The sequence below is a fragment of the Anolis sagrei genome, chromosome 6 (genome assembly GCF_037176765.1).
Source record: "Anolis sagrei isolate rAnoSag1 chromosome 6, rAnoSag1.mat, whole genome shotgun sequence".
NCBI lineage: Eukaryota > Metazoa > Chordata > Lepidosauria > Squamata > Dactyloidae > Anolis > Anolis sagrei.
Window position 1 is genome coordinate 109,300,470 of NC_090026.1, and position 15,469 is coordinate 109,315,938.

At 40.2% G+C, this 15,469-nt stretch overlaps 1 protein-coding gene across 2 annotated transcripts in view; it reads right to left on the reverse strand.

Moving 5' to 3' along the window:
- Positions 1-762: 762 nt before the first annotated feature.
- Positions 763-15,469, reverse strand: part of PRTFDC1 (phosphoribosyl transferase domain containing 1) — a 61,133-nt gene continuing 46,426 nt past the window's right edge. For both annotated transcript variants that reach the window (XM_060782420.2, XM_060782419.2), the window contains 5 exons: positions 11,035-11,052; positions 10,501-10,583; positions 9,192-9,238; positions 8,026-8,102; positions 763-6,920 (listed from right to left, as the gene is read on the reverse strand). In XM_060782420.2, coding sequence (XP_060638403.2) covers positions 6,873-6,920; positions 8,026-8,102; positions 9,192-9,238; positions 10,501-10,583; positions 11,035-11,052 — 273 coding nt within the window. In that variant the 3' untranslated portion in view covers positions 763-6,872. The remainder of the gene's footprint in view (positions 6,921-8,025; positions 8,103-9,191; positions 9,239-10,500; positions 10,584-11,034; positions 11,053-15,469) is intronic.

Consider the following 15,469-nt stretch of genomic DNA (forward strand, 5'->3'; position numbering starts at 1 on the left):
ATGGAGATAGGGGAATAAAAGGGAAGATTCCTTATAGAGAATCACTCCATCTAGCCCATTGTATTCACAGTGGCCTCCCATCCAAGAACAAATCTAGGTTGATACTGCTTAACAGTCAAAAATCAGATGAGCTTGAATATGTTCAGGGAAGCGTAACAGTCTGTGGCACAAACATCTCTTAGTGGAAACCATAAACCTTTCGAAGCTACTTTCAGCTCAATAGTTCAGATGTTCCCATTTAAAACACAGTCACTAATCTGGTTATATGCATAGCTGTTTGAGGCTGTGTTTATTTTGACATCATCATGCACCAGTTTCCAGATAGTTTTGGGATTAGACCAACTGAAGGATGAATGAGCTGAATTAATTGCACAAAGTGATCAATCCAAAATGTTGATGTCACCTTGCTACACACAACAGTTCTGCTTTAATCTTTTGGAGGCAGGGTGTGGAAGGATGCCAATGATAGAAAGCAAAGGAGGAAAACAGGGAAATATGGATGACAGCCAGAGAAACATGTTGTCCATAGCAGTTTATGAAGAACATCCTCTTGCCTTATATAATCTACCAGATGTTATTGCACTGGATGTTTCTTCTTCATCCCCCGCCCCCAGTTTAGTCACGGGGTACAATCACAACTGAACAACAACCTTACTTCTCCGGTCATGAACTATTTAGTGGGTCATAGAAAGCCATTATTAAAATACTTCAAGAAGAGGAGAATGTGGAACAATTATGATTTTAAACCAATGCCACTTCTAATGGAGTTACTACACTTTATTATTTTTTTTGCTTATTAAAAATACTATTTTTTCCAATACATGTAACGCTACGAACAAAAAAGAAAAACAGAAGAAGCCTACAAGCAAACAGATAAAAGGCTCTTGAATCATTATAAAAAGCAAAGGCAGTCCAAGTTGGTGATAAGAAAAGTTCCAGTTTCCGAATCAGAGGAATATTTTTACTGAGCCAACAAAAATGTCATTGTTATTTTTGAGAAGCCTTCTGTATTCTCCAGAGCTCTTCATCAGGCTAGATGGTAAACAAATAAGGGAGGAAAAGGCTAGAAGTGGAATATGGCAAGAGGCAGCAGATGCTCAAATTAGGCTCCATTGAATCTCACAACGCATTCCAAAGAAATCAGAAAGTTATACAACATTTTGCAATAATGAAGACAGCCATCCAAACCTATTTCATTATAGATTGGTGTGGGGACTTCTGGTTTTTCAGATGTAGCTTGACCTCATCTCTCGTTAACCCCAGCATAGCAAACGGGCAAGGGTGATGAGTATGCAATCTGTAAAGGGTCAACAGGATACTCTATAGCAGTGGTCTCAACCTGTGGGTCCCTAGATATTTTGACCTTCAACTCCCAGAAATCCTAACAGCTGGTAAACTGGCTGGGATTTCTGGGAGTTGTAGGCCAAAACACCTGGGGACCCACAGGTTGAGAACCATTGCTCTATTGCCTGAAAATAGACTGGATTTCCACTCATCCCACCACTTCTCAAACTCTCAAAACAGCTGAAAATCTGCCCAAAAAGGAACTGGAAGTAACATGATTGTATTGATTCATTATTTGACAATTTATTCGATTGACCTATTCTAGTTGGGATTCACCAATCAGATTCCAACTCAAATGCTTTTAACATGGAATGAAAGAGGTCTTAGAAGGCATTCAAATGAATCTCTGTTAGGTACTGTGATGGGTCCATGTGGTGTAATGGTTTGAGGATTGGAACCAGATTCTGGAGACAAGGGTTCAAATTTCTGCTCAGCCACTGGATGACCTTGGGCAACACGCTTTTTCAGCTTCAGAGAAAGGGAAAGGCACATGAATACATCTTGGCAAGAGAACTGTGATAGGTTCATCATAGGGTTGATGTAAGTTGGAAATGACTTGAAGCCACACACCAACAAGATGTGATACCTTCAGATTTCATCTAGAATTGACTAGAGGACTGGTGAGATGAAGGAGCGAATAAACATGTTTTAAACAAGGAAACTCTCCTGTTATCTGGACCAGTCACTGTAGTTATCCAAAATAGGTAGACTGTGTACATTTTACCAAGTCCAGTAAGAGAAATTCAGAAATATTCATATTTGTCTCAAAGTAGTCTTATGAACTTACTAGCTGTACCCGCCACGCATCGCTGTGGCCAACCTTCCCTATCTCTTTCTCTTCTTTCTCTCCTTTCTTCCCTTTTTTCCCTTCTCACCTTCCTTTCTTCTCTTCTTCTTTCCTTCCCCCCCCCCCAACTTCTCTTTCCCTCCTTTCTTCCTTCTCTACCTATTCTCGGACTGCAACTCCCAGCAGTCCTCCTGATCGATCTATGTACATACCTACCTATGTGTAATCTATCTTTCTGAAGGATGGCTGGGAGTTGCAGTCCAGGAATAGGAAATTGAAAATATGCAGGAATTGGGATGCTCTCAAAGAAATCCAAGGAGAAGAAAGCTTGCAGCCTGGAAGCAGTGCATTTGGATCATCCTCCCTCTCCCCTAAGGGCCTGGTCTAGGGGATGCTGGGAGCTGTAGTGCAGAAGAGTGTGGATATGCTATTTTATTTGCCAGGGGGAGTTCTTTCTACGCATGCACTATAGCATCTTTTTACTTTTTTGGCTTTTTAAGCTTCTTCTGCTGTGTTTTTCAGAGTGATGTACACTTGCTGGCCTGATTGACACCAAATTTGGTGTCAATTCCCCCAGTGGTTTTTGAGTTATGTTAATCCCACAAATAAACATTACATTTTTATTTATAAAGATTTCAACTTGTCCCTGAATAGATATCCACATGATTACCCTATTACTGTCTTTAATCATCAGTCTAAGCAAAGACAAAACTGGCCATCTATTTAAAATGTTAGATATATATTTATTTGTTTACTCTGGCCAATTCGTTTGGAAACAAAAGTTTTGAAGAACTGTCATATTTCAAGAGCAGCTATTCTCCTGAATTATACAACGGCCTGAATTACAGAACAATAATTCCTTCCAACCAATAAAAATATGCATGTGTGCATAAACATTCAGTAGTGAGAGCAATTAATAAAATAATTATAGTAAGTTTATGACTACTGTAGGTCATTTGATTAATAAGAAAACAATGTATAAGCCACAGTACTGGTGCACAGGAAATGTTTAGATCTGCCTACAGGAAATGTTTACAGCATATTTCCCTCAAAGCCCTTGTTTATACTGTAACAGTTTCTATGGGATGTGCAAATCTTTGCTGAAAAGTGTGTGTGTGTGTGTGTAGATCATAAGCAATCTGTAATACAGCAATGCCTTCTTGCTGTTTTGTAGTAAGGAAACTACCACCTAACAACAATAGACCCCATGCTGTTCAGAAAAAAAGCCACTTGCATTAGATTTTTCATTTTGTTTTTCCCACTGGCTTCCTTCAGGAAGTTATTGAGAGCGGTTTGTATATAGCACATAATGACCTTATTCAAATCAGTTCAAAAGGTAAATGAGGCAAAATTATCTTGCAGATGGTGGAAAAGAAAACAGGAAGCTTCCCAATTCGGCAATATTTAGGATGCTTTCCTTGCTGTTTTGTTTTGCCATAAATTATCTCCCATCTTTACAGCAAGATATATTTTCGTCATAACTTGAAACAAACATTTTCTGGAGTACAGCTTTTAAAGTCCCAAGCCAGCAGGGCCACTGGTTCTACAATCCAAATAAACAACTCTTCTGATTTTTCTCTATCCCTTGGCCATTTATTAATTGCTCTTGAAAAACAAGATTAAAGGGACGATTATAATGTTTAAGAAAAAAAGTCTTCCTAGCAAATTAGTGCTTCTCGAACGTTGGGAAGAACTTCCTAATGGTGAGAGCTGTTCAGTAATTGAACTCTCTGCCCTGGAGTGTGGTGGAGGCTCCTTCTTTGGAGGCTTTTAAACAGAGGCTGTCGAAGGGGCTTTGTCGGGGATGCTTTGAATGCGATTTTCCTGCTTCTTGGAAGGGGGTTGGATTGGATGGTCCACAAGGTCTCTTCCAATTCTATGATTCTAGTATGCATGATATATTTTATTTATGAAAATATGCATTCTTGGAAACGTTTGAATTTTAAGTGTGTCGAATCTATGATGTTATACACTCATGAAAGGTGAGCATGAGGAGCCCAAACTGAGCTGGTATTGTGTTTATTCCCAATTAAAGTGATTCTAATTTATACAATTGAAAATGTCCACCATGATCTCCACTTCAATGATTAAGTTAAATGCTGGCAAAGATTTGTTAAGGTTCAGCATTGCAGTAACAGAGTCCTCTATAATTTTGCATGGACAGATAACAATAACTTTTCAAAAACATACCAAGGGATATATTCATTTGTGATGTATCAATTTTGGAGCATTTAAAATTAATATACCAAGTTAACTGAAAGATTCTAAAAGCTGTTGATTATGGAAAGTTTTTTCCAAGCTTTATGGTGAATTATAATTACTGATGTAAGAATAAAAATATGATTCTATGATATGATTCTATGATTTATGCCTACCCAAAAGCAAGCTGTACTATAATCGATCGGATTTACTCCCGATTAAGCAGCGGGTGAAACTGCTGAGCTGCTTTATTTGCTGACCAAAAGGTTGGTGGTTTGAATCTGAGGAGCAAGGTGAGCTCCCACTGTTAGCCCCAGCTTCTGCCAACCTCGCAGTTCAAAAACATGCAAATGTGAGTAGATCAATAAGTACGGCTTCTGCGGGAGGTTAACGGCACTCCATGCAGTTGTGCCGACCACATGATCTTGGAGGTGTCTACAGACAACGCCAGCTCTTTGGCTTAGAAATGGAGATGAGCACCATCCCCCAGTCGGACTCAATTAGACTTAATGTCAGGGGAAACCTTTACCTTTTTAAAGTTGACTGTAGCCTGACAATGTTGAAAACATGGAGAAAGGCTATTTACTATGAATAGGCCATTCTGAAAAATCAAAATAATTTTAATACCTAAATAAGCTTACAGTAGTTTTTCAAGGAAATTCTGTAACTCAATGGTAGGCAATATAGGTAGTATCCTGTCATTTTAATGTTCATTCCAGCTTCCAACCTGCAAGGAACAGTAATCCAAACGACAGCATTTTTCATTATAACATTGGGGCTGCAATGTTATAATGTTACCTAGGCAATTGAGTTTGCACACCAGAGAGGGGGAGATACACCAATGGCCTCTGTCCACTGACACAATCCTGCTACTTAAGCATTGTTTTAAAATGTATTATTAGAAGTTGTCACTTTATGCCACCTTCCAGATGTTGCCAAAGAGATACTGGTGGCATCAAGTAGACTTGGTCGATAGGATGACATTTACAGGCCATACATTAGCCATTTCTAATGTATCTCCAGAACTTGGAAGAGTTGTATTGTCAAAGGCTTTCATGGCCTGAATCACTGGGTTGTTGTAATTTTTTCGGGCTATATGACCATGTTGCAGAAGCATTCTCTCCTGAGAATGCTTCTGAAACATGGCCATACAGCCTGTGAAACTTACAACAACTCAACTTGGAAAAGTTATTTCTTGAACTGCAAGGCTAGCGTGGATAGTGAAGGATGTGGGAAACATAATCCCAAAAGTAATTTATCCAAGCTTTTCAGCCTTTTGTTAATTATGAAGTTTGCTCTGAATCTCTATATTAGCTTTTGTATATCTTCCATAGACTAAAGCAGGGACTATGGTTGCTATCTTCTATTGTACTATACACTAGTTTAATAGTCTACAGATTCTAAGATAAGAGGATGCAAATCTGATGAGTAATTAAACAGAAGCCAGCCTCAGATTGTGAAGTGTGGCTTCCTAGAGAAACACCATCACTTGTTTCAGGAAAGCATAAGTAGAAGCAAAGAATGGACAGAAGAAAAACAGGGGCAGCTTAGACTTGGACTGGGGACACCTAGGCTCAAATCTCAGCTTACAGTATACAGAAAGCCTTCGACAATACAGACTATACAGAATGCTGGACCAGGAAGATCAGGGTTTAATTCCTCACTCAAATGGCTGATCTTCACTAGTCAGCCCATTTTACTTCATGGGCTTGATGTGGGTGTAAATGGGATCACAGAAGGACCATTTACAATAAGCTCTTTGTTTCTCTAGCAGTATTAAATTTTATACCAAGTGATGAAGGTCTGAAGAATGTAGAAATCAGTGCACTCTTAATTATATTTCATGTAATCTGTTGACAATCTGTTTCAAGGATCCAGTCAGTGAGTGAAAGAGAAAAGTCTTGAATGGAAAAATAAAAACAGGTGGATGGCTTCCTTGGGTGAGATCATACTTTCTGGGAATTGCCTCTTCTGAGGTGGGCAGACTGAACAATTAATTAGCTGAACAAAAAATAGTGCTTCAAAGGTGGCAGTATGAAGCTCATTGGGTGCTTTGGAATAGTCAGTCTTTGCCAGCCTAACCTACCTCATAGGGCTTTAAAGAAATACCAAAATGAAGGCATTGGAATATATTTAGAACAGCTAGAGGCAACAAATTGCACTATCAGGATGCATCAAGTCGTGCAAAGATCCCACAAAACTTTGGGAAGGATTTGGACAACAATGCTGTTGTACTCTCAGTTCACAAAGGTGCTTGTTATGTGGGTCCATGGGATAAAGAAACAACCTTCTGTGTTTTTAACGTAACTATTCGAAAAAAATAAGGACTTCTCTGTCTTCCTCTTGCTCCTAGAATGTTAAACCTAGAGTGTTCATAAATGGGAGTGAAGCCACTATAACAAAATCTGAGGAAGTCCTTCTTGGGAAGAGGATGTCAGTTAATTAGTCCAGGCAGGATGAGATGGATGTCAACTGAATTGTTCTTCCGGAGATGTTTCGAGTGGGCAATCCAGTCTTCCAGTTCAAGCCAACCGCTTCCATTTTAGACTCTGTATTTGGCTTTCCCGTGGTTATTGATAACACATATGTGCTGAAACAATATAAGTTTCATATCACCAATTATGAAATGCAAATAACAGTATTTACACAACCACATTATGCACTACAATCATAGAAGTTGTGCTGACTTGTGTAAATCCCCACAACTGACAACATAGATTACTTGGGAGTGCTGAAAAAAAGGACTTCAACAAATATGTGTTGCTGTGCAGCAGGTTTAACCACTGAGCTGCTGAACTTGCTGACCAAAAGGTTGGCGGTTCAAAACTGGGAAGTGGGGTGGGCTCCCACTGTTAGACCCAGCTTCTGCCAACCTAGCAGTCTGAAAACATGAAAATTTGAGAAGATCAATAGGTACCGCTTCTGTGGGAAGGTAACGGCGCTGCATGCAGTCATGCCAGCCACATGACCTTGGAGACGTCTATGGACAACGCCAGCTCTTTGGCTTAGAAATTGAGATGAGCACCACCCTCTAGAGTCGGACACAACTAGACTTAATGTCAAGGGAAACCTTTATCTTTACCTTATAATGAGACAGGCCACTAGTTTGTACAGCTCAGCATTGTCCACACTGACTGACTGACTGGCATGAACTCTATAGTGTTTCAGACGCAAGTCTTTTTTAGCTCGACTTGGAGAGGCAAGGGATGGAGCTCGAGGCCTTTAACATACAAACTATAAGTCTAAGTTACACCCTTTCTCCTCCCCTTCTACTGTGATTCTGATTCAAAACCACCACCTTCAAAGGCAATGGGCCGCAGTTACTGAAGCAGTTTAGCAAAAGAGACATAGTTGAACTGTCAGAGTTAAATGGAACGTTTGGAAACATTACTTTTGGAATAAAATCCCCACAACTTTCTACTCAGCTTGGCCAGTGGCCACACTGACTGATTCTGGTAGTTCCAAAGAAGCAAATTTTCTAGGGTCTGAGCACATCATACACCTAATGAAAGGCTGTATGTATGCACTTGCACACATGCTTATGCAACTCCAGATTGAAAAACATAGCAGAGAAACCATGGAAATTATTATGGTAACAAACACTAAGCAAAAACAAAACTGAGACTAGTTGGGTTATCATGTCACATATTTATAAAACAAATTTCTTTGGCATTCAAAGGATGGGCATCACTTACATTAAGATCTCTGAAGTACTCATTGTAGTCTAAGGCATAGCCCACCACAAACAAATTTGGAATTTCAAATCCATAATCTGGAACAAAAAAACAAGGAAGGAATTGGGTTGCTGTAGGTTTTTTTGGGCTATATGGCCATGTTCTAGAGGCATTCTCTCCTGACGTTTCGCCTGCATCTATGGCAAGCATCCTCAGAGGTAGTGAGGTCTGTTGGAACTAGGAAAAAGGGTTTATATATCTGTGGAATGACCAGGGTAAGGAAGGAATTAATTGAGCTGGAAAAGTACGCATAGCAAAATCCCAGTGATTGCTAATTCAGGACTCTTAGATGGGAACATTTCATTACGGCTAAAGAAGAGTGTGTCAGCTCCAAAATTAGATAATCTGAAATCAGGGAGTTCTGGTTGACTTTGCATATACTATGGGGAAGGGAATCTAGTCTTCACTCACTCTGTAACTCATACTCAAACACAACTTGGAGGAGTGAGCATCTCTAAGGAGTTTTTCGACACCTTTAAACAACCAACTTGGACAGTATCAGACTATATTGCGGATTTTGCACTTGGTTGCAAGATAACACCCAATTGGACAATGTTTCTTTCTAAAGCTGCAACACTGTCTAGTCCTCTTGAGCAAAATGCTGACACCATATATTTTTCATTACAATTGTGCATTGTATATTGAAATTGTGCAACAGAGTCTAGACATTAACAAGTGTTACATAATGTTGCGATTCTTCACGAGGGTTCTGCATTGTTCTTGTAGCGTATCTCTCCATGCAGATCTTTGACTACAGAAAGGCGATGTCAGATAGCAGCCAGAACTATAGTTCTCACATACATCGCTACAAATACAACAATTGACATTAATAAACCAACTTCAACACACCTTAAAATGACCATGTGGACATGTATTAATTAATTCCAGATGTTTCCCTTAAACAGCGCTAAGACAACTGAGGCACAAAGGGAGGGACTGGCTATAAAGGGAGCATTCTTATCTAGGTGGCACTTTGATTGCTTAAATGCCATTCTTAGCATCTCTTTTGAACAACACCCTTGTAACTAGACCTGTTGCATCTTGCCTGTTGACCAAAAGCATGACAATAGAACATTTTAGTTACTTCCTAGTCAGGAAATGAAGAGAATCCGCACAAGAGCACTTACAGTCAGGTTTGTACCCATCAGGTTGAGATGTCCTCTTCAGCAGCAAACTATCATTAAATAAAGAACAAAATGTTTTGGTGGTTTGAAGAAAAACTGGACTTGTTCAAATAATTCATTTTCTTGGCTTCATTAAATGTATATTTTTGCACTCTTTCCTACTGACTCCATTCAGGCCTATGACAGGTTGAGTCCAGAGTTAATGAAATGTTGCCCAGAATCATCTAGCTAGCATAGCCAAGAGAAATTGAATTGTTGCCGATGTGTGAGGCCGTTCTGAGTCCCCCTCAGGGTCAAGAAAGGCAGGATACAAATATGGCAAATAAATAAATAAATACCTTTCTGGGAGTTAGAGTTCAAAAAAGTAATTTTTAAATTAATTGTGGCCCAGCAACAACTTATTGGGGCTTACCAGGTACCTCAGAACAGACAAAGCTATCTTCACTGATATATACGCTCCATCTAGTCCAGGACTGTCTACTCTGTCAGTACGTCTTAGACCCTTTCCAGACAGCTGAATAAAACCCCACATTATCTGCTTTGAACTGGAATATATGGCAATGTGGACTCAGATAACCCAGTTCAAAGCAGATATTGTGGGGTTTTCTCCCATGATATTCTGGGCTATATGGCTGTGTGGAAGGGCCCTAAGGTAAAGAAAACTATTTCCCAAGATCTTCTACCTCATTCAATTTAACCAGAGGGGCCCAGGCTCAAATCTAAAACCATAGTTTGCCAAGAATGTCTTGTATACTTTACTATATGTAGCAATGATCCTGACTTAAGGAGGATCTTCCTTTCCTAAATAATCACATGGTAGCATGCTGAACATCTAATATAGCAGTGGTTCTGAACCTGGGGTCCCCAGATGTTTCTGGCCTACAACTCCCAGAAATCCCAGCCAGTTTACCAGCTGTTATGATTTCTGGGAGTTGAAGGCCAAAAACATCTGGGGACTCCAGGTTGAGAACCACTGTAATATAGGGATGAGGAACTTTGGGCCCTCCAGAGGTTTTGGCTTGCAATTCACATAAATTATAGCCAGTACAGTCACAGGTAAAGAATGGCAGAATTATAAAAAGTCTAGAGGGGCAATTTTCTATCTCTTTTAATGTAAGGGTGGAACTACATAACTCATTTTTCTGTAATACCTGGATCCCCCAATATAGACCCTCTATTAATACAAAAAGTAAGCTTTTCTGAGTTCTGCTAATGAAATCCTTTCAACTGAAGGATCTAAGTTTTGAAAGTGAATACAAATAATATTCCTAATCCTCTTTTCATATTCCTTTCCCAAATACTACACACTCACCTTGCTACTTTAACCATTCTAGGCTCACATTTTTCTATATTATTTAGGAGGGCTCTCATTGTCCTTCCAGTTCCGATGATATCCTTTGTAAAGCATAAGAAGAAAAATGAACAAGGAAATGGCAAAGTTCTATAACTTCAACATCATTCCATTATTCTAATCTCTTTGGGAAATGGTTGCTTCCATTCCCCTTTTCAATATCAGTTAAAAAAACAACAAAATAGTGTTATATTTACTAGAGCACAGAAAAGAAGGTTTGTTATTTGAACTATAAATAGAAAACACTTCCCTTCCATTGAAATTAATTTCAACCCCAGCTTTTTTTAAAAAAAGCTTCAAAATCGGCTTTGTGGAGATATTTAGTCTACACTTATAAGATAACACAAAATATGTATCTATATAAACCTGTTCTTGTGGCTAGAGATTTGAGTAGTCACTGCATAAGACTAAGACTCTGTAGCCAGGTAACTTTTCCAACAACAATAACTAACAACAACAACCACAACAACAACGATGATGATGATAGGGACTTACCTCCACAATTAACACGTTCTGAAACAAAATAAATTTAAAAGAAAAAGGAGAGAAAGGAGAGAAATGAATGTAATTAGACAACACAATAGATGTGTAGCAAAGAAATACAACAGTTGTCTGTGAGCCCCTTAATTCTAAGACTTACCTACTTTCCTAGTGAGTTGTGGGATGCGAAAGAAAGTCCTGGTTCTAGGTAGTTGTAAGTACAATTCTGTCTGGGAAATAGGAAAGTTACAGAAAAAGGGAAGAGTTTCTTGGTTCTACTTGATCATCTGAAGTTCCCAGCCAGACTTGTATTCACTATGTGATGAGATGTGTCCTTCTTATAAGAGATAGTAAGTGAGTGGTTTTCCTTTCCTAATTTCACATATAAGAGCCAAGCCTTTGATGTTGCATTTCCACTTTTAAACTGATCAAAAATATTCTATAGTTTCAAAATATTACTGAAACTTTATTTTGAGGGCATGCATTTAATTCCTTATCACTTTCTCATTTATAACTTCTTCATGGACTGGAGACTTCTCAATGTGACAAACATCTCTTAAAGCAGTGGTTCTCAACCTGTGGGTCCCCAGATGTTTTGGCCTACAGCTCCCAGAAATCCCAGCCAGTTTACCAGCTGTTAGGATTTCTGGGAGTTGAAGGCCAAAACATCTGGGGACCCACAGGTTGAGAACCACTGTCTTAAAGGTAATTCCTAGTTGACTTTAATCTTGGTCTTAACACAAATGCAAGTGTACACACAGAGTTGGAACTAGCCCATCAGCTGTGTTGCAGAAGACAGCCACCTTGCTTCCTTTCCTTTCTGTTTGCGATTTTCCTTCCTTGCTACTTACCGGACCGAGTCCTGGTTCTGCCACCGGGACATGGCCCACTGAGTAGCGAGTGAGCAAGGAAGGGTGGGTGGGTGAGCGAGCAAGGGATGGCCACAAAGGCAGAAGCAACGGTAGAAGCAGGAGCCTGGCCATCTCTTCCAGGCTCCTGCTCCTGCCTCTGCTTCTGGCTTTTGCGGCCCTCCCTCCCTCGCTTACCCACCCACCCGTCCTCCCTTGCTTGCTCACTGGGCCGAGCCCCGATTCTGCTACTGAGCGAGGGAGGAAGGGTGAGCGAGCGAGGGAGAGAGGGCCGCATAGAGGTGGCCAGGGTCCTGCTTCTGCCACTGATGCTGCTCTTGCCGCCCTCACTAGCTCACCCACCTGTCCTCCCTTGCTTGCTCACTCACCGGGCCGGGTCCCAGCAGCAGAACCAGGACTCGGCCTGGGGAGTAGCAAGGTGAGTGAGTGAGTGAGTGAGCGAGTGAGTGAGCGAGCGAGCGAGCGAGCGAGAAGGGTGGCAAAGGTGGCAGTGGCTGCAGAAGCAGGAGCCTGGCTGTTTCTTCCAGGCTCCTGCTTCTGCCGCCGCCTTCCTTCACTTGCTCACTCACCAGAATGGATTGCAGCGGCAGAAACAGGACTTGGCCTGGTGAGTGAGTGAGTGATGGAGGAAAGGGTGAGGGAGCAAGCAAGGGAGGGCAGGGAGGGTGGCAAAGGCGGCGGCGGCTGATAATACAGAGTGTCGGATAAGTGGAAGTCGGATAACCAGGGAGGCCCTTCTCTTGATCCCGCCTGCCTCACAGGCATGCCTGGCGGGGACGAGGGATAGGGCCTTCTCGGTGGTGGCCCCCCGGCTGTGGAACACCCTCCCTGTAGACATCAGACAGGCGCCCTCTCTTATGACATTCCGCAAGAGCCTAAAGACGTGGTTGTTTGAGAAGGCGTTTGACTAAGTGCTACAACAAATTGGCAATGATGAGTGGAACGGAATATGGATAACGAGATTGGATTGTGATTCTATGATGAGACGTCGCGAATGATTTAGTGTAATGGTATTATTAATAGTGATGTTGTTATTGTTGTTTATGATATTGCTTTCATTGTAAATTGTCTTTTTATATGTTGTACACCGCTGTGAGTCGCCCTAGGGCTGAGAACGGTGGTCAACAAATGCAGTAAATAAATAAATAAATAAATAAATAAATAAATATTGTATATAGCGTCTCTACTTCACGGATTTTCACTTTTCGTAGGTCGTCCTGGAATGTAACACCCATGATAAGTGAGGGAACACTGTATTTGTCTTATACTAAGTCAGACTAGTGGGCTATCTAGCTTAGCGCTGTTCATACCTACAATCTTTTCTGATGGGAGAAACCTGATCTGTAAATAGCTAAGACTATTCAAGCCACAAGGCAACACCTTTGCAAATTATATTAACAAATGGTAGCAGGTTAGCTAATAAAACCTTTTAAGAGACGCAGTATGCTTTATGGGTGGCAAGAGTAAGTCCCACAGAAATCCCTTCTGCTGATCAACAATAACATTTACTTCAGCTTTCTTTCCAATGGAAAATAACTCAGCTAATAATAAGCTCATGTGAAACTGGTAGAGCTTGAAAATTTACTTTTTTTGGACTACAAATAATATAATCCTCCAGTCTCACTTTTCCAAACTCTAGGTGTTGGTGATAACAGCAACAACTTTATTCTTATATCCCACCACCATCTCCTCAAAGGGACTCAGGGTGGCTTACAGGCGGCACAAAGTGCTTAAAAACAAACATAAAAGTGAACACAACATAAAAAACAATAAAATAAAACACATGTGCATATAAAAACATCAATTAAGACCCTTTCCCCATTTTTCTTTTGCAATGTTTAGAAACTACAGCAATATTTCTATGTAGTCTTTCTTGGTTGTACTGTAATAAATGTAATAATATAGTATGTTCCTGTTGTAGAGTTATGTAATTATTATATAAAGAAGCTTGATTATCTTGTTTTAAAAAGCTTTGCAACAGATTGCTTTTGTTAACTTTGATGCAAACATCGTTCCAAGCCTTCTGTTTAACTTTAACCTCATCAACAGCTGACATTATTTGGGCTTCCTGGTACCCTGAAGGCCACTACTCCAGAAAGCCTTGTAAAATGAGATTGTTGTCCCATTTCAGAACTTGGAAAAATTAGGTTTTTAACAATATAATGTCTGGAATGCCTAGTAAGCATGATCAGTGAGCATGATATCTTGTGTAGTATGGGAGCAATAGTCCAAAAACCCTAACTTCTCTAAGCTATGCCCAGTCTTGCAAACAATTCATTTGTGAAAGGCTTTCTGGTATGACAACAAATTGTTCTTCATTGGAAGGAGAACAAAAAAGGGCAAAGGGAGCAAATTTTAAATGTGTGAATATTATGTCCATATAATAATAATAATAATAATAATAATAATAATAAATTTATTTGTACCCCGCTACCATCTCCCCAAGGGACTCGGTGCGGCTTACATGAAGCCAAGCCCACAAGACATCAGCAAAAACAACAACAACAATAATACAAAACAATGAAATAAAACTCAAACAAAAATAGGCAGTAAACATCAACAATAACACAATAGCATTTAAAAATATGGCTGGGCCAAATGTAATGATTAAAATTTAAAAAATAATGCTGAGCAAGACCAGGTGAAATATAACTAGGATAGAATTTCGGAAAAGAATGGGGTGAACAGTCATTCTTAGATCACTAATAAAGTGCATTGAGGGACATATTGCTGGGAGTTTCCTTATTCTGGGAAGGCACACTGGAACAACCATGTTTTCAGGCTCCTCCTAAAGACTGCCAGAGTTGGGGCATGCCTGATGTCCTTGGGGAGTGAGTTCCAGAGTCGAGGGGCCACCACCCAAGGTAAAGAGATTCTCCTGACATTGAGTCTAGTCGTGTCTGACTCTGGGGGGTGGTGTTCATCTCCATTTCTACGCCAAAGAACTGCCATTGTCCATAGACACCTCCAAGGTCATGTGGCTGGCATGGCTGCATGGAGCACCATTACCTTCTCATCGAAGCGGTACCTATTGATCTATTCACATTTGCATGTTTTCGACCTGCTAGGTTGGCAGAAGCTGGGGCTAGCGGCGGGAGTTCACCCCGCTTCCCATATTCGAACCGCCAACCTTTCGGCCAGCACGTTCAGAAGCTCAGCACTTTAACCCACTGTGCCATGGGGCTCCATTTATGTCCCAAACAAACTTAAATGAAATCATGACTGTTTTTCATATACCTGTGTAATAATGAAGCTGGGAAGCATTACAAACCATGACTGCAGGATTTATTAGTTAGATTTTGGCTATGCATTTTCCATGAAAAATGGCCAAGAGAACAAAACAACAATAAATCCCACAATGGGGGGAAAAAATAAAAAGTAACTTGACAGTAACTTGATATGAATCTCAAATGTGAAGAGATAATTTTTTTTTAAAAAAAACTCAGCCGGTTGAAACAGAATTATATTAAAGGTGCAATTTTTTTTAAAATCGCAGCTACAGAGAAGAACAAATCAGCAATGAAAGCAAAATGTCTGTCTAAACAAAACATTTGGCCCACTAACAATTCTAGAGTTGTGCT